Raw genomic sequence first — 22,888 nt, 5'->3', positions numbered from 1 at the left:
CTTTCCTTGACTTCATTGAGAAAATTTTAAATTGAACTAGAACTTTTTATCTTCCGTGAAAATATTCACAAGTATGGTATTACTTTTTCCATCTTCCACCGAAAAATTAGAATTGAACTTTAAATTTCTTTATGTCTTTGTGAAATAATGAAGTGAAGTGGAAGATTTTTATTTTCTTTGGAGAAATTAGAATTGAAGTGTGTTCTTTTGTAAAATTCCGAAGAGAACTTGAACTTTTTTATCTTCTATGAAAAATTTGGAATAGTATTTAAAATTTTTCATCTCTTTGAGAAAAATCTGAACTGAAGTGTAAAATTTTTATATTATTTTGTGAAAATAGAATTGATCAATAAATTATTTTATTTTCAATGAGAAAATTCAGAATCGAAGTTGAACTTTTCTTCTTCCGAGAAAATATATTGAACAGAACTTTAAATTTTTTCATCTCTTTGAGAAAGGTCGGAACTGAATTTAAGAAAATTTAGAATTAAAGTGAAACTTTTTATCATCATAGAAAATAATCACAATCAAAGTATAACTATTCCTATCTTCTAAGGAAAAATTTATAACTGAACTTTAAATTTTTTAATGTCTTGGTAAACTTAAAACTGAAGTGGAATCTTTTTATTTCCTCTGTAGAAATTAGAATTGAACTGTGTTCTTTGGTAAAATTCAGATTAGATCTTGATCTTTTCTATCTTCTAAGAAAAATTTTGAAAAATATTTAAAATTTTTTCATCTCTTTGAGAAAAATCTGAATTGAAGTGGAAAATTTTATTTTATTTTGTGAAAATAGAATTGAGCAATAACTTATTTCATTTTCATTGGGAAAATTCAGAATCGAAGTTGAACTTTTCTTCTTCCGGGGAAATATTTGGAATAGAACTTTAAATTTTTTCATCTCTTTGAGAAAGGTCGGAATTGAATTTAAGATAACCTGCCATAGAGTACCAGTGGAAAAGCCGCGTCGTGTCCATGAACAAGCACAGAGTACGATTGGTAGAGCCGTACGCATATTTCATGTCATTTTAAGATACGTAAAATGTTAAAAAAAATACCATGTTAAAAAATTCAAGAAATTATTTATGAATTGGGGAGGGGACTCTTAGAGGTTGAAAAATGGGGTTAGGAATGATATTATGAATGGAACTTGTTCAGAAAGGATAAAATAAAGCCATAAAAAAGTATTAAAAAATGGAGAGGGGACTCTTTGGGGGGGGGGGCCGGGGAGGGTGTTGGGGGGACCCTTGGGGGAGGGTGCCCTTCTGTGATCGAAATTTTTACTTTTTAGTTTACTTTTTTTTGCGGCGCATCCCTGCGGCGCATCCTGCGGCACTGTCCTGCGGTGCCTCCCTGCGGCGCATCCCCTGAGGCGCTTTGCGGGACCACAATACATCCCTGCGGCGCTTTCCTGACCCGCGGAGCATCCTGGCAGCGCGTCTCTCGGCCGGGGGGCCGTAGGGGGCCGGGGGAGGACATTTGGGGCACAGGGAGGGCCTTTGGGGCACAGGGAGGGCCTTTGGGGTCCGGGGGGCAGTGGGGGGGCCCGGGGGGACATTGGGGGACCGGTGGAGGGCCTTTGGGACCCCGTTGGTCCTTTGGGAGCTCGATGGGCCTTTGGGGGGCCCGGGGGTGGCCTTTGGGGGTCGGGGTGGGCGTTGGGGGGCGCCGGGGGGCGTTTGGGAGCTTGGGGGGCCTGTGGGGTGCGCGGGGTGGGCCTTTGGGGGTCTGGGTGGGCCTTTGGGGGCGCCGGTGGCCCTTTGGGAGCTTGGGAGGCCTTTGAGTACTGGAGTCTTCCTTCGGGGTTGGGATAGGAGGGTTGGAACTTGGGTTGGGTTAGAGGACCTCACAACACTGTTCAAATGAAACTTGTGTATTATAAGGATCACAGAGTTTCACCATTAAATTCTCTTCTAAAATCTCTTCCAAATTCTTCTTTTAAAATGTGTCTATCTGTTTCGCCGAAATAGTTCCATAACCTCTCTAAAACAGTTTCGCCCAAATAATCCCTAAACGTAAATTCAGCGTATTCCTTTGTTATTAGCATCTCTGCACTAACGCATTTCAAATTAATAAGAAACCTGATTCCCGCGCTAAAACAATTCATCGCTAAGATGTTTCTTGGAGAACTGTTTCCATGGCCTTTGGTTATTAATATCTTTTGGAGTTCGACCAGTAGAACTGTTCCCGAGGCAAAGACATTAATGACTTGGATCTATTCCTGGAGAATTGTTTCTAGGCGAAAATTTTTAAAGTCTGACAGATGATGTCATTGATTGATTGATCTGTCAAGAAAGGGAAATTAATTTGTTGTTTCTAAGGGGAATTATTGATTCACGATAGGTGAATTGAGGTCGACAGCACAGGTGTTCCAAGGTCGATGTTGTTGTTGTTGTAAGTGCACGCTCTCATCGAATGTCAAGGTCGATGTTGTTGTTGTTGACACACTTGGAAATTTAGGTCATTGACCCCATTAACCACGTGTTCTCCCTAATGACTCTATGCCCTTATTAGGAGTCCCGTCAGTATTCTATGCCCATATAAGGAGTCCCCGTGGGAGTCGGACCCCCATCTCTACTAATTATATATAAAAAAACAAGTTTTTTAACTGAAAGTAAGGAGCAACATCAAAACTTAAAACGACAGAAAACATTACGTATATGATTGGCCCAATCAGATTGGGTTCATCCCCTAGTCAATACCTCACTCTTTAAGCCAAAGATTTTTTAGTACTTTCATAAGAGCTATTTATTCTAATTAACGGCATTTGTTATTAAGGGGTCATTTTTAAAGAATTGGAACAAAATTCGAACTTTAGCTGAAAGAGCAAGGTATTGACTAGGGGGCGAACCCTCTAATATACGTATTAAAAATATAAGAATATAGAGGTTCATTGCGTAAGTTAATTCGTAAGTTACGTATATTTATTACTAATAAAAACGTTCGTAAATAAAATTGAACAGGTTTCGAGAAAGTCATTTAACCAAATAAAAGTAAAATTAATGTGCCATTTTTTTTTTATTATTCGTTCTCGATGAGTCAAAATCAAAACTTGAATTAATTCAAAAACGTTCAAAAATTAAATAAAAAAGCAAGTTTTTTTAATAGAAAGCAAAGAACGACTTTAAAACTTAAAACGAACAAAAATTGTTCTGTATATGAAAGGGCCTGTCCCCTCCTCAACGCCTCACTCTTTACGCTAAAGTTTGACTTTCTCACAACTCTATTTTTTTTTAAACAATGAAAAACTTTAGCGTAAAGAGCGAGGCGTTGAGGAGGGGACAGCCCCTTTCATATACGGAATAATTTCTGTTCGTTTTAAGTTTTAACGTTGTTCCTTACTTTCAGTTAACAAAAACTTGTTTTTTTTTCATTTAACATCATACAAGTACCTTTTAAAAACGGAATTTTGATGTCAATAAATGTATCAAAATAATATGTTTATAATGCTGATTTTAAATATATAAATTTTATCAAGTTTAACATTACTTATCAAAGGCTACGAGCCTGAGAAAATTACTCGATTTTTTAAAGAGGGGGGAAACATCCCCTGTATTAAATAAACAACTATAATACCATAAATTAAAAAAAAACAAGTTTTTTAAACTGAAAGTAATGAGCGACATTAAAACTTAAAACGAACAGAAAGTATTCCGTATATGAAAGGGGTTGTCCCCTCCTCAACGCCTTGCTCTTTACGCTAAAGTTTTTTATTGTTTTAAAAAGTAGATTTGTGAGAAAGAGTCAAACTTTTGCGTAAAGAGTGACGCGTTGAGGAGGGGACAGCCCCTTTCATATACGGGATAATTTCTGTTCGTTTTAAGTTTTAATGTCGCTCCTTACTTTCAGTTTAAAAAACTTGTTTTTTTTTATTTGGATCAAGATCTGAAACTAAGCCAGTGAAAAAAAAGAAAATCAGCGCTAAAAATCAGCGCGTCAATCAAAAAATAACTCTTATTCCGAATGCTGGTGCTAAATGCTTCCGTATTGAATAGATAAGGTCGTTTGAACACTGGCGTTAAATACTTCCGTATTGAATATATAAGGTTGTTTTTAGCATGTCAAACGTAGTGTTTGTCCAACCCGTCATTGTAAAACCTAGAATAACTCGAACTATTTTGTTTTACATGGTTTTACCTTATTTCTCTGATGTTAATCTTTTAAGTGATGACGGTGAAAACAAAATGAATTCTCCGTTTAAATTTTTGGGAATTATGTAATATAGCGACCCCACTCAAGAACTTTGATATGTAAGATATGAGAAAAACCGGTTTATTTGACTAGTCTGCAGTAGGTCATTATTGGTCGCACTGAGAAAAACTATGGTGTAGGTATATTTTGAATAAATATTTGACATATAGAGGTGATTAGACATTTAATATAATGCGTTCTGGGAGGCCTGCTTTCCATGATTTTCTTCCGTAGTTTCAATAATTTTGTTTCTAAAGTATTATATTTTCATCATATTTTGATATATTTCATTAGCATTGACCTAACTTCACTTCTTGAGTGGGGTCGCTGTAATAAATAAGTACCAAAATTTTGGACTTAGAAGCTGAGACGCTATTTTTGACACAAATATTAATTAATCCAGGCAATAATTAATTTTTGAAAAAGAAAACATTGGTTCAAGATTAAAATATTTGGCTTTTCGTTCAGTTAAATTCAAAGACCATATTCAAACGTGGACACTTTTTTGTGTCCACGTGGACACTTTTAAAGTGCATAAAATGGACCTGCGATCCTGATAACCAAATATCAAAAAGAAATAAACTGAGACATAACAAAAAACGAAAACAGTTGCCTATTATAAATCCCTTGACTCCAAAATTAAGCAAATTGAATGAATAACAAGATAACGGCTTTGTCAATTGGCCTACCCCACATGGGTGAACATTTGCTTTTGACATATTCAAATAGTATTTATTTCTCCTGATGTCTAGCAGAGATAGAGTAATTAACACGAGATTCCCACAAAACCGGGTGCCTCTTATCTCTATTGCCTGGCATACGCCCCTTTTTTTCAGATAATGCCACAGCTGTACCATAAAATATAGACAAAACTGCGTTTATGTGGATAGAAAACGTTGTATCCCCAGTTTTAAAAGGTGTAACATTAGCTATATCAATATTTGCCTTAGGAAAACATTGAAATATCCAGGACGTTAACAACGTTAAATCTAAACGTTATATCCTCGGTTCTAGAAGGTGAAGCATTAGCTATTTATTTATTTATTAATACCAAGATACGGTAAGCTTTAGAAAGCTTGTCGCACAAAACAATTATAAAAAAGTCTATAACAATGTCAATGACATAACAAAAACATACAGTAACTGAAAACATTGGAAACAATATTACTGAAACATACAATAGCATACCAACTTAACTGAAACATATTTGTTAATAATTGAAACCTACCAAAAAATAAGCCTACAAAATAACTGTCACACTGTCACAAATCAGCTAATACAAAAGTAAAAATATTCTCAAATTGGATTGTGATAGGACCCAGTAAAGAAATCTGTAGAGGCTAAACTACTTTTGAAAGACTGGACCATGGTACTTGCAACTATTTCTGATGGAAGTGAATTCCAAGTCTTCCACACTCGGCTAGACAAAGGCCTAATCTTTTCTGTGAACATGGTGGGTAAATTTTGTGTTGGTGTTGACGGGTACTACTTTATTCTGTAAAAGTGAAAAAGTGAGTTAGCATTAGCTATGTACGTCAATATTTGCCAGGATAATGTACAAATCTCCTGAACGTTGAAAACGTTCAAAGAAAACGATGAGCCATCAGTTTCAAAAGGTGAAGCATCACCTATGTTCTCTTAGTAACACGTTGGAATCCTCAGAACGTTGAAAACGTTCAATGAAAATGTTATGCAACAAGTTTCAGAAGTTGTGGTATTATCTGTGTTAATATTTGCCATAGCAAAACGTTGAAATCCCAGGAACGTTGAAAACGCTCAGTGAAGCGTTAGGCCACCAGTTTCATAAGGTGTGGTATTAGCGATGTTATTATTTGCCTTAGTAAACTGTTGAAATCCCCAAAACGTTGTATCCACAGTTTTAGAAAGGTGTACCATTTAGCTATGTGAATAGTTGGCTTAGAAAAAGTTGAAATCCCCGGAACGTTGAAAACATTAAACGAAAATGTTGCACCCCAGTTTTAGAAAGGTGTACCATTTAGCTATGTAAATAGTTGGCTTAGAAAAAGTTGAAATCCCCCGAACGTTGAAAATATTAAACGAAAATGTTGCACCCCAGTTTTAGAAAGGTGTACCATTTAGCTATGTAGATAGTTGGCTTAGAAAAAGTTGAAATCCCCGGAACGTTGAAAACATTAAACGAAAATGTTGCACCCCAGTTTTAGAAAGGTGTACCATTTAGCTACGTAAATAGTTGTCTTAGAAAAAGTTGAAATCCCCGGAACGTTGAAAACATTAAACGAAAATGTTGCACCCCAGTTTTAGAAGGTGTAGCATTAGCTATGTCAATATTTGTCTTAGGTTATTGGAGTGAAAATGCAGTGTAATGTAATGTGTTAGATAGTAACAAGATATTGGTTAAGCTGATACCTGTTTCATGACTAAAATATGTCAGGAAATGCCAAATTAAGGATTTTGTCTGAAGGGTTATATCACAAGACATATCACTGAAAAATCACTCGACTGGAGAACAAATCAGTTGAGCTTGCAGGGGCGGATCTAGGGAGTGGTATTAGAGGCACCCCTCCCAGAAGGTTTAAAGCTGTTTCGATTTTAGGGATGGAGGGACGAAATATACCATTGGCCGAGCCAAGTCTTGCTGGTATCCCTTTCAAGAACTAATTCTGTATCCACCTTTGATGTTGTGTCTCTTTATTTCTAAAGATCACAGTTTCGCTCTAGCTTCACCATAAGTGCACACCAGACCAACACTTAGGGGATGAGGAAAGATAATATTTCCTGACGTAACACCAAAACAAGAAACTATTTTCTCATCTCACGAGTGATGAGATTTGTACACCAGAATTTATTTTAGGGGAGGCGGGTACCCTCGGAAATCAAGCAAATCAAGTTGAAAAATAATAGACATAGCAATAATCGTCCAAATTTTTTAGGGCCCAATCCGAAAGTCTCTCCTGCATAAGTGCCCTGGGAGAATTGCTCCAACGAGCAGGTATGTATCCCACAATTAACGTATGGTGTACACTGAGAAATTTGACTTTTTCTAGCAGAGTGATTTCGTTTGACTTTTGATCCCAAAGAGTACATCTAAAAAGGGTATATGTAACTCGATTTGGCTTCTGAATGCTTCAACTAGCACAGTAAAATGTTGCACAATTCATAACGCATTTTGTGATTTAAAAATAACTACACATGAAACAAACAGGGCTGGGTGTCACCCACTTTTAAAAATCACGAAGACCAGGAGGCGGGCATCACACGCGGTGGAAGTTTGCCAAGTGGCGGAAATGTGCCACGAGGGGAAGAACAAGTAACGCTCTAAGAAGCACGCCCGTTGGCAGAGTGGACAATCCCTCAGTAAAGAGCACTCATGCATTAACAGAATACTATGGGGAATTATAGTGCATGGTTGTACTCACACTTACTCGTAAAAAAACGTCTTATATTATTACTGCAACGCAGTCTTCAGACTTGAACGAAATTTAAACAACAACTAAACAATGGAAGTACATTGTGAATCCTCTAAAAATTATAATACAAAAAAATTCCTTATTTGGGGGCAGATGCTGTCGGAATGTTTAGTTTCCCAATTAATAGTTCTGTAACATTTTTTGGAAAACAAATATTTTCACTTTATACAGCCAACCAGAACAAACCTAATAGATTCTGGTTCCTGAAATATTCAGAAGTTGCTCTCTCATCTAAAATACGTTATTACCTCTTTTTTTACTAACAAAAATAGTTGCATACTAGAGCTTTTGATGCCAAGATTAATTTTTGGGTTATATAGGCTACTAACTAATAACAGTCAAAAACCCGAAACACACTTTTGGTTTTTTTTTTACCTTCCTGTAAAATTTATGTTTCGTAACATAACACCTTGTGAATTACCGCAGGCGCTGTTTCCACACCATCATAAACAATCATGAAACTACTAGTAAATGTACGTTTTGCGGCAAGAGGTACGCACCCTATGTCCACTTGAAATGACGATGTTTCTCGATTAACTTCGTATAAGTTAATCGCAGAGTCAGATTTTCTATCCTTTCATTATTTCTTTAGGTGAAAGGTTTAAGCATTAGAGAGACTCTAGGTAGAAAATCTCCGGTCATAGGCCTACTTGTCAAGGCCGTATCCAGGGGGGTGTATCAAAGGCCACCCTCCCCCCTAAGTTTTTGCCCGACTCGTAAAAACGTAACAAAAACAAATATAAACAAATTTTTGATGCGTTTTTTTAAAGTTCCCCCTACCGAAATAAATACTGGATATGACCCTGATACTTGTATCAATTTGAGATACTGAACTGCTTATGGAATATAAATTTCATTGGCCTAAACTCGGGCACTCGATGTGCGGAAAGAACGGACTTCGAATTACAAGTGCTAGGACAGAAAAAAATAACAAGGCTTAATTTCAAAGAAAAGAATTTCCATTGAAGTGTAGAAACTTACAAATAGGGTACTTGCAGGGGCGTAAATAGCTAGAGACCAAGGGGCAATTTCTCTCTGCAAACCCAAAGTTTGCCCTCTATATCAGTTATGATTAGGTTGCCAATTTTTTTTAGAAATTCGGCAATTTCGTAAACTCGTATTTGCGATTATGATTCAATCATTCTTTATGCAACTTCTTACTCATACGATAAAAATCCATTTATCCCGCTTAATTTTACCCTCCTTTGGCTTTTTGCCGGTTCAACCCACTTACGGTTGTTTGTTGGAAAATAAGTTTGCCCTCTTCAAGAGTTTTTTTTTTTTTTTATTTTACGCCAATGATTCTAGGAACGCAAATTAAGCACGGCTGAAAATGGTAAAAAAGAAGAGAATTTAAGCTAAAGGTAAACTCGTGTTTCTTTGGACTTCGCTTTTTTTTCATTAGTTTCGCTTTTTTTTCAAAATACTATACAAAAATACAGTTATGCTTTAGGACAGTTGCCCTTGGAAGGCCTAATTTTGTCCTCTGTAGCAGTTTTAAGCATAGAAAATTCTTAGGACCATGCTTATATTACGCTTGTATCATTCTTTTATGTTATATAACCTGTTATCCATACAATAAAAAATGCCTAACACTCTATTTCGCTTAATTTTACCCTCTTTCGACTTTTTGCTACTTCAGCCCACTTTAGGTTGTGTATTGGGAAATAAGTTTACCCCCTCCAGGATTTTTTTTTTAACTTTACGCCAATGGTTCTCGTTCTCAGATCAAGCATGGGCGAAAATTATAAAATACAAGAGAATTTAAGCTACATGCAAACTTGAGTTTCAGTTTTTAGTTTAAAAATAAACTAATAGACTAATGATGATAAAAATAAATAATAATGAATGGTACTGTTTTACTCAATGGTACACACCGCTATAGACTCTATTAAGGAAATTAGTCAAACGAGAAAGACAGATACCCGGTTATAATGGTTTATGAACAATTTACAATATTTAAACTGTTGTTTTTGGGGGTTTAGGGGGGGGGATGGATAAAAGGTACCTAGGTTAGGTTAGGTTACGTATTTATTATATGCTCTGTTTTACCCCCACCCCCTAATGTGCAAATATATAGCCCAAATTAGTTTCTAAAATATTATATATTCATCCTATTTTGTTTTTATCTCTCCCGTTCTGTCTCTCCTTGATAGAGTCTATAGCGGTGTGTACCATTAAACAAAACAGTACCTAATGAATTACTAAATAAATAATTAAAATTAATTAAATTAAAGTAATTAAAAATGATTAATTAATAATTTGTAAATATTTATAATAATATATTAATAAGTCAACAAATAATAAAATGCGAATAATAATATATAATTAAAAAAATTTAAACAAAAAGACTGTTTTTGTATTTTCCATTTTTATGGGCACAGCTCATCTCTCAGATGAAGCGAGCCGAAAGTCGGTATGTTATTAGATTTGTATAATTCAAAAATAAGGGACCACCATGCAGACTCGATGACTTAGTTAAGACAATAAACTACTAGGACCATCTTGTTGCGGGTAGTAGTAATCTGATACTAGAGTGGGTATCAGATTTCTGTCTGGAGTGACCAAAGTCACGGGGTTGCTTGCAGCCGGCTACCATATGTCACAATCATTAGTTCAGCTGATAATGAAACGCACCAAATGGTCGAGACCCAACCGTCTACCTAAAGGTGCAACTTGATACAATCCATGTCTCCGTATCCGATTTTTTCTTAACCATCTTGCAATCGGAAATAAAATAATATGGCCCTGAATATTTTGACTGTTTAAATAGTTCTGTACCGGAATTACATAAACGTCGTTGTATGATTTAGGATGGGTTTCCCGCGCAGGTATATGGGTATACCGGACTCTACTATAGTGTATACCTCGATTTTTGGGGGCATTTGAAAATGACCGTCTAAAAAATCTACCCATGCGTAATTAAGCATAATTGAATTTTAAATTAACCAATTTTTTAAATATTATTATTGATCTGATTTACATATTATTATGTATTGTTTTTATTTATTTATTATTATAATTATTAACGAATTATTTAATTAGTTTAAGTAATATAATTTATTTATTTATTTATAACATTTACTAATAAATACGAACAAAAACACACTACCTTTCCATCATACAAAACAAGAGAAGATACATAACAAGGAAATTTGTGAAGACAGTGAATGAGAAAGTGAATACAATCCACGCCACTTAAGTTATGTTTTTGAGGAGGGTTTAGTTGCAGCTGAATATGATTATAATTATTATAATTTTGTTGGGTGTTGTTTGGAGGTTCGTTGGTTTTCGGGTCCGGTAAGTTGAGCTGTAATTATGTTTTTTTTTTCTTTTTCTTTTTTTTGTTTTTTTTCTCTCTCTTTTTTTTGGTTTCTTGGTTTTTTATTTATTAGGAGGGTTTTCTCCCGCACAAGAAAGCTTCAGGGAATCGATGATGTATATGTATTTTTTTTTTTAAATAAACCCATTGTTACTTAAAAAATCTAAGTGGGTATTTCGGCTATGCATGCAATAGCCGTCATCAGCGAAATACAATTTATTCAACAATGAAAAGAAAACAAACTTGCTCAAAAAATCTCATCTTGGCTGAACCTATAAAAGGTAAGAAAGCTGAGACTCTTTCAGAATTCTTTCTGTGATTTTAGTTTTAAATCTATCTTATCGATGAGATTTTTTGTAAAAGTTTTTTTTTATTGTATTTCGCTTATGACGACTGTTGCATATATAGCCGAATTATCCCCTTAGCTTGTATTCACTGTCTTCACAAATTTCCTCGGGATCTTCTCTTGTTTTGTATTATTTATTTATTTATTATTATTTGTATTATTATTTGCATTATTATTCAATTTTACTATTATTCTAATACTTAATTTTTACTCTTAATACAAATTAATCAGCAAAAAAAAATCTTGAACCACTTACTGACTGTTTTCGTATAGTACAAATATTGATGGCTCTCTTTTTTAAGCATAGACCACTTTAACCATCTGGTCCCACCTCCAGACTTTCGCGAAAAAGGCACCCTTCCTCAGATATCACTAATGCTAATTCGGCAACACCATTTATTCCTTAACGATTCGTTACCATCACTTATTCGTTTAAAGCTTTAAATTTAAATTATTGTTATAAGCTGTTTTACTTAGGAGATTTTGGCATTATTTTTTATATCCCAAGTTTTTAAATTGTCCGTCAGAGCGAAGCATAAATGGAGGTTAGGCTATTTCATTTGTTATAGGCTACGACCCTAAAACGCGCAGAATACCGAACATTTAGGCCTGAAACACTACAAATTCCTTGATAAATTTCGATTTCACGCCAAAAGTAGGCCTTTCCTATAATGCTATCTGATTAAGCGAAATGGCCAAGCAATATGAGCAAAAATTTAATTTATAGGGTACATAAGGTGGGGGAAACAAGCAAATTGGGCCTATACACAAATTATAAGAATTATGAGAAGATCATAAGGTTAGTGACTTTTCAGAAGGGGGAGCGGACATGGAACCCCTCCCCTCTGTTTACATACCTGTGTTAGTTGGCGTTTCAGCCGAAATTAATTTATCTTTAACTTGTATTATTTAGTGAGAATTATTATAGATATTGCTTATTTAATATTTTAAATCCTTTGTTTTACGGATTATGAGATTTTCAGTTCATTTATTTCAACAACAAACAAAACTTTCCGGGGACAAGGCTATAAAATGTTTTCCGCAGGGAGGGGTACAAGAAATTTAAGGAGTGCCAGATTGCTCCCCAATAAAAGAAAATTGCTCCTTTTTTGTATAGCAGTAGTTTTGCATATATTCACAAGTCGTGGAGTTGTTTTAATTAGTGGGCTAACCTGACCAGTCAACAGAACTGGAGGGCACACCATGAAGCTGTACTGCAAACGAGCCAGCACCAGACTACAGAACAACTTCTTCCCAAATAGAGTTGTGGGGCTCTAAAAACTCCCTAAGTGAAGAAGCAGTCTCACTCCTTAGTGTGGAGGTCTTCAAGGGAGCACCAATGGCTACTGGCGAAAACATTAATTGCTCTTTCAACAAATTCCACATCCTCTTTCTAAGCGTCTTTCCTCGACAGTTTATTTATTAAAGTGCACACTTTTAACTAATTTATCAAACAGTTCGAGGAAACAAACTACAAATAAGGAGCAATGCGGCTGAATAGCAACCGAAACTCTAAGAAACAGAGTCTTGATAACAATAGATACATCAAAATAACCTAATTTTGACGCTTATTCAAAATATGTAAAATTCATTAAATTTAATGGTACCCATCAAAAGTTACGAGCCTAAGAAAATTTGCCAAATCTTTGAAAAAGGGGGGAAACATCCCCAAAAAATCAAATGATCTTAATGAAAATCACTCCATCAGATTTAGCATATTAGAGATAGCATATTTAGCACTGTAAAGGTTTCCAGCTCCTATGTACAAAAATGTGGAATTTTACATTTTTTTTTTGCCAGAAGAAAGATCACAGATGCGTGTTTATTTGTTGTTGATTTTTCCCCAGTGGTGATCATATCGAATCAGTAATAGCAGAAGATCGGGAGAGGGCTCATTTCATCAGAAATAAAAAGTTCTAGTGCCCTTTTTAAGTAACGAAAAATATTGGAGGGCAGCTAGCCCCCCTCCCGTGCTCATTTTTTTCCAAAGTCACCCGATCAAAATTTTAAGATAGCCATTTTGTTCAGCATAGTCGAAAAACTAATAACTATGTCTTGGAGGATGATTTAACCTTCCCCCCCCCACATCCCCCGGGGAAGGGCTGCAAGCTATGAACTTTCCCATTGTTTACATACAGTAAGGGTTATTGGGAAGTATACAGAAGTTTTCAGGGAGGTTTTTTCTGATGGGGCGCCTGGGGATTGCGTGGGAGGATCTTTCCACGGATGGATTTTTCGTGCGGAGGAGAATTTTCCATGGAGGGGGAGCCAGATTTCCCAGCATTATTTGAAAAACGATCAGAAATTAAATATAAAAAGCGAGTTTTTTTTAACTGAAAGTAAGGAGCAACATTAAAACTTAGAGCGAACAGAAATTATAACGTATATGAGGGAGGTAACCCTCTCATCAATACCTCGCTCTTTACGCTAAAGTTTTTTTGGGTCTTTTAAAAGAGCTATTTATTCTAACTAAACGGCCTTTGCTATTCAGGAGTAATTCTTAAAAAATTGGGAAAAAATCCGATTCAAGCTTTAGGTTCGAATTTTTTAAAACATATATTTAATATTTATAACATATATCAAAACATATATTTAAAACATATGCGAACATGTTTAAAAGAGCAAAAGGGCCTTGTTTTTTCTTAACACTCGAGGTTTTGACTGAAGTTAATGACTAAAAGATACGGAAGCAGCAGCATAAATCCAGTCTAGAGGAATGGGGGAAAGTTAATACTGATTAATTTCGGAAATTACTGTACATTTACTAGGGCCATACCTGGCCCCATTAGGGGAGGGGTCTGGGAACCAACTGTTACGGCAGCGATCATTAGGCTACGCTTGGAAAAAGTGTGGAATGGGGATTTGAATTATTGTACTCTTTTATTATTATAGCCTAGTATTTCCTTCAGAAGAGGGCAACCATAAGACTAATAGGCTAACTTTTCTTCTCCTGCATTCCTTCTGCTTCAGATGTAGGCATGTTTAAAATCATAGCCTTATTTAGCCTCTCTAAGCAACGAAGGAAATCAAAAAGTGATTTGGGCTAGCTTAACAAATAATAGATTATCCCCCCTTCATCTCTAATGTATAAGAGACAGAAATAAGTGGGTAGATTTGCAGCGGGCCACATAATTCAGCTAAGATGAAAGTGAAAACGTCATTTGATGCCTTTTTTATGCTATTTCATAATTCAAGAATCACTTCTGGGGCTAGTTGCATCTTGATCCCTTAAAGGGCCCCAAAGTAGCCTATTCCATTTTTGTAACTACTCAAGGAAGTTAATTGAAAAGTGGTTAAAAACATATCACTAGTTTATAAATAAGCTGTTCAAAGGTAATATATTCCAAAAATACTTATTTATAACAATTCCAACCTCATTTATTAGGCAGCTCAAATATAAACTGTTTTCCTACCTTTCAAATTTTCAAATGCCGTCGACAAAAATAAAGCTAAATTATCCGATTCGAGAATTTGCCGTCGACAATTCAGGGTATAGGCTATTCCAATTCAGGGTATATATTTGCACATTAGGAGGGTGGGGATGGCTAAAGTTCATGGTAAATTTGCAGTGGGCCATATAATTTAGCTAAGATGAAAGTGAAAACATCATTCGATGCTTTTTATGCTCTTTAATTATTCATATAAAATACATTCGGAGCACCTTTAAGGACTCAAGATGCAATTAGCCCCAGAAGCGATTCTTGAATTATGAAAGAGCATAAAAACATAGCATCAAATGACGTTTTCGCTTTCATCTTAGCTAAATTATATGACCAACTGCAAATTTACCAATAAGAAACAGATAGAAAAACTGGAAATACAAGAAAAGAAGCGAAGATATTCTCCCCCAGCAAAATATGTTAACTAGGATTATTCTGTATATTATGAAGTAAGAATTGTTTTCTTAACATATTTCCTTATGTACTGGACTGCTCCTAGATATACACCCAAGTTAAAAATAGTCTATTTCTAAATCAAAGAAAACTTTATTTGGTAGGCTAAATGAAATTCTAACCTTTGACTTTTGACAAAGGTTTAATTGTCCTTAGGCCCATCATAATCCAAAGATAATCAGAAGACTCGATATGCATTTGGTGATTCAGAGTGACACAATATAATTACCAGGACACTTTAATTACCACATTTATCAAATATGCAAAAATAAATCACTCTTCTCCATGCATAAAACACTGAACAACAATTAACCAGAAAATAAAGAGAGTTGGACTAGAAGTCCCGCCCCCGCTGGCCTCCGCTACGCGCGAAACTGTTGGCCTTCGGCGAGCGGCCTATTCTTCTAATAAACTTTGTGCCGTAGCCTAAGATGGGACAGTGGAAATTTATTTTCTGCGCATACAGGATCTCTTTAAGAAGAAACACTTCAGTGTCGGAACTGAACGTATTCCAGTCCAGCGCTGTCATGTGAATTAATTCTTTATTAGTATTCCTTTTCTTATCGTCATCACTAGTTATATTATTAACTAACCTGCCAAAGGACAATTTGTGGGTGTCAGAAAACCTTAGGGCAGTGGTATTAATTTTAACAAAAATTACATGTTATCATCATTATTGGCCTTAAAGTCAAAATTTTATAGCACAACATTTAATTATTGTGATTACGAACGAATGGGAAGGGGGGAGCATCTAAAAAAAATTGATATACGATCGGCATTTATCTTTTTTGAGGTTAATTGTGTACTTTGGTATCGTGATATTGTATGATCTTATAAGTCGTCCGCGGTTGGGGGGGGGGGGTGTAAAAAAAAAGATTTAAGGGAAATGGAAACTTCTTGGGAGAGTGTAAAGAGGGATGCTTTGAGTAAATTAGGATGGTGGAGGACCGCGTGTAGCTGTGTTGGCCTCAGGCGGCTTGGAGCTGCGGTGAGTTGTTAGTAGTTGTAGTTTAAGCCTAAAAAGACTGAATAGGACAAAATATTTGTCCAACAGAATATACATCATGGTAATGGTAAGACATGAAAACTCGAATTTTTTTTTCCTGAGTGTGAATTGTGAAACCGAGAAGAAGGCTATTTGCTAAGCTTACAAAATTTTCAGAAAAAAATAATAGCCTTCTTTTCTAGCCTTTTAGCTTGTATAAACAAAAAATGAGACGAAATCGCCAAAGCTCCAAAAAAAATCATTCTTTGCTAGACTGGCATAGAACATGGAATTCCCTTTTTGAAAACCTGAGATCAAAATTATGTATATCCCCTAGGTTTCCCAGAAATATTTCTAGAAAAGTCACAAAGTTACTCCATTTAACCTCTTTAGGGAATGGGTTAAGGGATTTCTGAATTCTTGTCATCTCCACAGAATGACAAAAATGTTGTCAAACTTATATCGAATTGATGAAGAGTATGCGCAAGTGTCGTAGTTGACCTCTCTGGCAGGAACGTGCGCCGCGAAATAGCGACGAAGACCACACTACCTTTCCATCAGAATCTAAAAATAACAAGTAGAACAATAGGTAATTTATTCCGTAAGAAAATTCCAAACTTTAAATGAATATTTCGGCCCTATGTCCAGGGGTCGTCCTCAGCACAGCACAAATGAAAATATAAAAGAGAAACTTACATTAAAATACAACCATTAAAACTAAAAAAAATAATAATAAAAATTAAACAGCCCTAGCATCCTTACTTCAACGAAGTTCAACTAGGACTCTTGTTTTCAGAGTCCGGTTGAACTCCGTTGAAGTAAGTATGCTAGGGCTTTTTTTTTTTTTTTTTTTTTTGTAGTTTTAATGATCGTATTTTAATGTAAGTTTCTTCTTTATATTTTAATTTGTGCTATGCTGAGGACTCTTTTGTCTTCTTTCTTTTTTTTTCTCAAAGTCCTGGTTGAACTCCGTTGAAGTAAGTATGCTAGCGCTGTTTAAAAAAATAATTTTAAGGGTCGTATGTTAATGCAAGTTTCTGTTTTATATTTTCATTTGTGCAATGCTGAGGACAACCCTTGGAACTAGGGTCGAAATATTCATTTAAAGTTTGAAATTCCACTGTCTTACAGAAAAAATCTCTATTGTTCTACTTGTTATTTTTTGTTTACGTGCGCAGGAAGGGGTCTAAGGGGCTTCTCCGTCCCCACAAAGAAAAATAAATCCTAAATTTTTTTTTGATTTCAGAGAACTTTTTATTAAAATTTAACTAAATTTTATTTCTTTGTTATTGCCCCCCCCCAATGAAACTGTATCATCAGCATCGTTCTCTAAAAAACTTCTTCGCACGCTCCTGCCCACTGAGGGTCCCTATACAGCCTCTCTCGGAAGAGGAAATTAATGAAACCCTAAGTTCTTGCCACTAAAACACCTTCCAGAACGCACCGATGGATATTGACCAAATTACTGAGAAGTGAGGGCCGGGTCTTAGTTGAGCCGTTTTGGAGTCCAATCCTGATTCAGCCTCTGGAATGTGGTCCTTAAACTCTAAAGGACCTCTAAACTTAGCCGTTTTGGAGTCCATACCTAATTCAGCCTCTGGGATATGGTCCTTAAACTGTTTTCACCAACACATCTACAAGAAGAAGGCTTCAAATCCTAATCAAGCCAGCTGAAAAAGCTGTGTTTTTGGGATGTCTGGTCATAACTAGACCCCAGCAGGCCAGCCAAGATCGGGATCCATAAACTCTGTAGGACATCCACCAAAGGGGTTGGGGAATCTCAAACAAACTTAGACAGAAGTAAAAAAATTTTATGGTGGTTGGACCTTTTGGGTTCAGGGGTTGTTTCCAACTCTTTGGGACAGGAACGTGGGAGAAATTAAACTCCTACTGTCAATGCATTCTCTGGGATGCATTGTTGGTGGCACCAACATCGGGTGCCACCCAGAGTTGGTGGTGAGTAAAAGCTTGGATCCTTTCTTTGTTTTTCGAGCACAATCTAACCTCCAGAGCGGAAAGAGGGTCTCCAATTTATAATCACCACAGCATTAGTCAAAGAGAGCTGTAGGATATCAACCAAAATCCGTTGAACGTAAGGTCAAATGTTGTTGGTGGGCATTTGGAAGAGGGTCCATACCCAGCTCACATTTTTTGCAAGAGAATGTTGCTCCATTCTTGTCATCACGACGTGTCCAAAAACGGATAGTTCTTACATTAATCAAAACTTCAGGAACCCAAGATCTGGTGTCCTCCTTGTGATACTTTTTGGTTTGGACTTCGATCCAATTTGCGGGGAAAGGGGGTGGTCAAAGTTCCTATAGTTAGGATATCTACCCGAGTAAAATTCCAGGTTTCAACAAAATTTTGGTGAGAGTGGAGGTTAATTTGCACGTTATGTGTGTTTTTTTTCGGGAGGGGGGGGGGTAGGCCTAGATCCTTGAATTCTTATTGTCCCAATACCTACAAGTGTCAAACCTAAACTAAAACTGATTAAATATAGGGGTAAATGTACTATTAAATCCAATCTCTATGGGGAACTGAAGAGGGGGTAGTCAAAGTTGTGAACACAATACAAACAGTGAAGGGGAGGGGCGTCTAAAAATTATCGTCATTGTGACATTTTCCAGGATGGGCTGTCGGGCCTCAGCCAAACTCGCAACTTCGACTCTTTTAAATCGGATATATTATGGGAATTGAGAGTTCTTTCGGATTTGCCAATTGTATCGTTCCTTCAACAACTTTACTATTGGTAAAACCCTCCAAAATTTTTTTAGAAACTGCTGGTTTTCTGCTTTCTTCAAATTTGATAATAGCGACGCTTTTTTTATATCGATTTTGTAATACTCAATATGGTATTTTTTTATTCTTTTACTATATTGCATAAATAATATGTTATATTCTCAGTTCCAAATTTAATTTGTTGTTTATTTTTTGTAAATTTTTTATCAAAAATAATATTTTATCAATATGATGAAGAGAGAGTAAGTACAGGACTTCCAAAGTAAGAATCAATAAATTAATGTGCTAATTGAGGGGTTGAGTACTCTTAGTTGAAATTCATAAGTTCTTATGTTCCAGTTTTTTTGAAAATTCAACGGGAATCAACAAAATATAATATTTTAAGCTTAAGGCTAGTATATAAAATCGTAAAAAACAAATATGTTAATTTCAGAATTACGAGTAAAGTTGTCCGGTTTAAGTTTCAAAAGCTTAGTCGTGGAAATTAAAGGAACAAAAATTACCAAAATAATAATTTGGGGCGGAAGAGGGGGGCGGGGGATAGTATACAATATGTAGACTAGAAGAAGTATGGGTACTTATGCATTATCTGATACACGACGCTATATACTTTTACGCATATAAAAACATATAAATGTTTTTACTTTTATAACTTTAATAAATAAAATAATACTAACATTTTGATTATTAAATATCAGTGTATGTATATTAAACTGAAAATGCACATTCATTTGTATTTTTTTCAGTAAAGTGCAAATTTTATTCTGGCCTTGCGAAGGCATAGTTGTTTTGAGCCCAACTTATGTTAATTTCTGCTCGTTTTGAGTTTGACTCGGTTATTTATTGTAATTTCTGTTCGTTTTGGGTTTCATTTATTCATTGATGCTGATTTGTGGTAGTTTCACACTTGGTAGATTATTTGATTTTATTTTTGCTCTTTTTTCGTTTAATGGAGTTCTTTACTTTTCTTTGAAAAACTTATTTTGTCGAAAAAGTTTTTTTTTTTATTAATTTATGTTCGTTTTATATTGACATAGTCATTTCAGAAAAAAAGAAAATAATACTTTAAATCTTTACATTTTTTTAAGACTTTTTAGTTTGGCCTGCTATTTGTATGCTGGAGAAAAATTTTCAGCAATTTTTAATAACATACACCGTTTTAACCACCCGAACACAAAAATACTGTTTAGTGTAGTTTCTTACCTCCTTTTGTTGACCTGAAATGGAAAACTTGATACCATTACCAAAAAAATCTGTTTACTTTCTTTGATAGCTTGGATACATTTAGCTATTTTGATTTGGTTAAATTTTAAGAGCAACATTTAGTTTTTAAACATAATGGGCAAATGGGAGGGATGGCGTGGGAGGGGGATTAGGTGCCCTCCAATTACTTTCGACTATTAAAAAGGGCATCACCCCTTTCTATTTTTAATAAGAATGAGCCCTTTTCGAAGTTCCCACAACAACTCCTTAAATACGAAGTGCCCTGGTCTAAACAACAACAACAACAAAAAATAATTCATTATAACCACATCGATCTTTACTATAAAAATGTCAAGCCTTCCAATCACTTTTAAATATTGAAAAGGGCACAAGCCCTTTCGATTTCCAGTCAAATAAGCATTTTTTGAAACGAAAACGCTTTCTATAAACACCTTATATGCCCCCAGGGCATAAATTACAACCCTTACCTTAAAGGCCATTAGGTGGTTGTCATCTTCTAAGACCTAATTTCCAGAACTTTCAACTGCGTTAAACAAAATGACAATCTCAAAATTTTGATTGGATGTGTTTGGGGAAATACTGGGCGTGAGAGGGACGTTAGTCTCTCCCCAATTACTTTCAACTATTAAAAATGGCACTAGCCATTTCAATTTCCGATCAAATGAGCACTTTTCAAGTTTCTACGACAAAACTTTCAATAAAAACCTTATATGCCCCCGGGGGATAACTTACAACTCTTTCCCTGAGGGCTGGAGGGTGTCTTTCTCAAAGACCTTATTTCCATAACTGTCTACTACGTTGAACAAAATGGTTATCTAAAAAATTTTTATTGGGTATGTTTGGAGGAATGGTGGATGATAGAGGGGGGTTAGTTACCCTCCAATAACTTTGGACTATTAAAAAGGGCACTGGTCCTCTCAATTTCCAATTGAATGAGCCCCTTTTGAAGTTTTACGACAACTCTATCTATAAAAACCTTATATGCCCCCAGGGGATAACTTACAACTTTCGCCCTGGGGACTCCGGGGGGTTCGTCATCCTTAAATACATAATTTCCATATCTTTCAACTACGTTGAACTAAATGGCTATCTCTAATCTTTGATTGAATGTTTCTGGGGAAATGGTGGGCGTGAGAGGGGGGTTAATTACTCAACGCTCACTGCCGACTATTAAAAAGGGCAATTTCAATTTCAAATCAAATGAGCCCTTTTTGAAATTTGTACAACAACTTTCTATATAAACATTATATGCCCCCAGGGCATAACTTACAACCCATGCACTGAGGGCTCTGAGTGGGTTATCATCCTAAAAGGCCTAATTTCCAGAACTTTCAAATACGTTGAACAAAATGGATATCTAAAAATTTTGATTGGATGTGTTTGGGAAAATGGTAGGCGTGAGAGGGGTGCTAGTCGCTCTCCAATCCCATTCAACTATTAAAAAAGGCACTAGCCCTTTCAATTTCCAATCAAATGAGCCCTTTTGAAATTTCTACGACAACACTTTCAATAAAAACCTCATACAACCCCAGGGCATAACTTACAACCCTTGCTCTTAGGACTAGGGGGGGGGGGTGTCATTCTCAAAGACCTAGTTTCCATAACTTTCTACTGTGTTGAACAAAACGGCTATCTGAAAATTTTAATTGGATGTGTTTGGAGGAATGGTGGACGTGAGAGGGGGGTTTGTTACCCTCTAATCACTTTTGACTATTAAAAAGGGCACTAGCCCTCTCAATTTCCAATTGAATGAGCCCCTTTTGAAGTTTCACGACAACTCTATCTATAAAAACCTTATATGCCCCCATGGCATAACTTACAACATTTGCCCTGGGGGCTCTGGGGGGTTTGTCATCCTTAAATACATAATTTCCAGAACTTTCAACTACGTTGAACTAAATCGCGATTTCTAAACTTTTAGTGAATGTGCTTGGGGAAATGGTTGGTGTAAGAGGGGGGTTAAATAGTGTCCGCTCAATTTCTACCATTAAAAAAAAGGGCAATTTCAATGTCCAATCAAGTAAGCTCTTTTTGAAATTTCTACAATAACTTTCTATATAAGCCTTTTATGCCCCCAGGGCATAACTTACAACCCTTGCACCGATGGCTCTGAGGGGTTTATCATCCTAAAAGACCCAATTTCCAGAACTTTCAACTACGTTGAACAAAATGGATATCTCAAAATTTTGATTGGATGTGTTTGGGAAAATGGTGGGCGTGAGAGGGTCTTTAATCCCTCTCCAATCACTTTCAACTATTAAAAAAGGCACTAGCCCTTTCAATTTCCAATTGAATGAGTCCTTTTGAAATTTCTACGACAACACTTTCAATAAAAACCTTATTTAACCCCAGGGCATAACTTACAACCCTTGCCCTTAGGACTAGGGGGGTGTCATTCTCAAAGACCTAATTTCCATAACTTTCTAGTATGTTGAACAAAACGACTATCTGAAAATTTTAATTTGATGTGTTTGGAGGAATGGTGGACGTGAGAGGGGGGTTTGTTACCCTCCAATCACTTTTGACTATTAAAAAGGGCACTAGCCCTCTCAATTTCCAATTGAATTAGCCCCTTTTGAAGTTTCACGACAACTCTATCTATAAAAACCTTATATGCCCCCATGGCATAACTTACAACATTTGCGATGGGGGCTCTGGGGGGTTTGTCGTCCTTAAATACATAATTTCCAGAACTTTCAACTATGTTGAGCAAAATGGCTATCGCTAAACTTTGATTGA

The 22,888-nt window shown here is 35.9% G+C and overlaps 1 protein-coding gene across 1 annotated transcript in view; it reads right to left on the bottom strand.

Moving 5' to 3' along the window:
- pnt (ETS transcription factor pointed) overlaps window positions 1-15,497 on the bottom strand; it is a 152,300-nt gene extending 136,803 nt beyond the window's left edge. Inside the window, exon 1 of the mRNA XM_089092561.1 lies at window positions 15,324-15,497. Within this exon, the coding sequence (XP_088948687.1) occupies window positions 15,324-15,399 (76 nt within the window). The 5' untranslated portion in view covers window positions 15,400-15,497. The remainder of the gene's footprint in view (window positions 1-15,323) is intronic.
- Window positions 15,498-22,888: the final 7,391 nt, after the last annotated feature.

Source organism: Artemia sp. Qi Xiang Cuo, chromosome 7, assembly GCF_049724085.1.
Source record: "Artemia sp. Qi Xiang Cuo chromosome 7, ASM4972408v1, whole genome shotgun sequence".
NCBI lineage: Eukaryota > Metazoa > Arthropoda > Branchiopoda > Anostraca > Artemiidae > Artemia > Artemia sp. Qi Xiang Cuo.
Note: the sequence above shows the minus strand (reverse complement) of the source record. Positions and strands in the feature narration are given on the sequence as shown.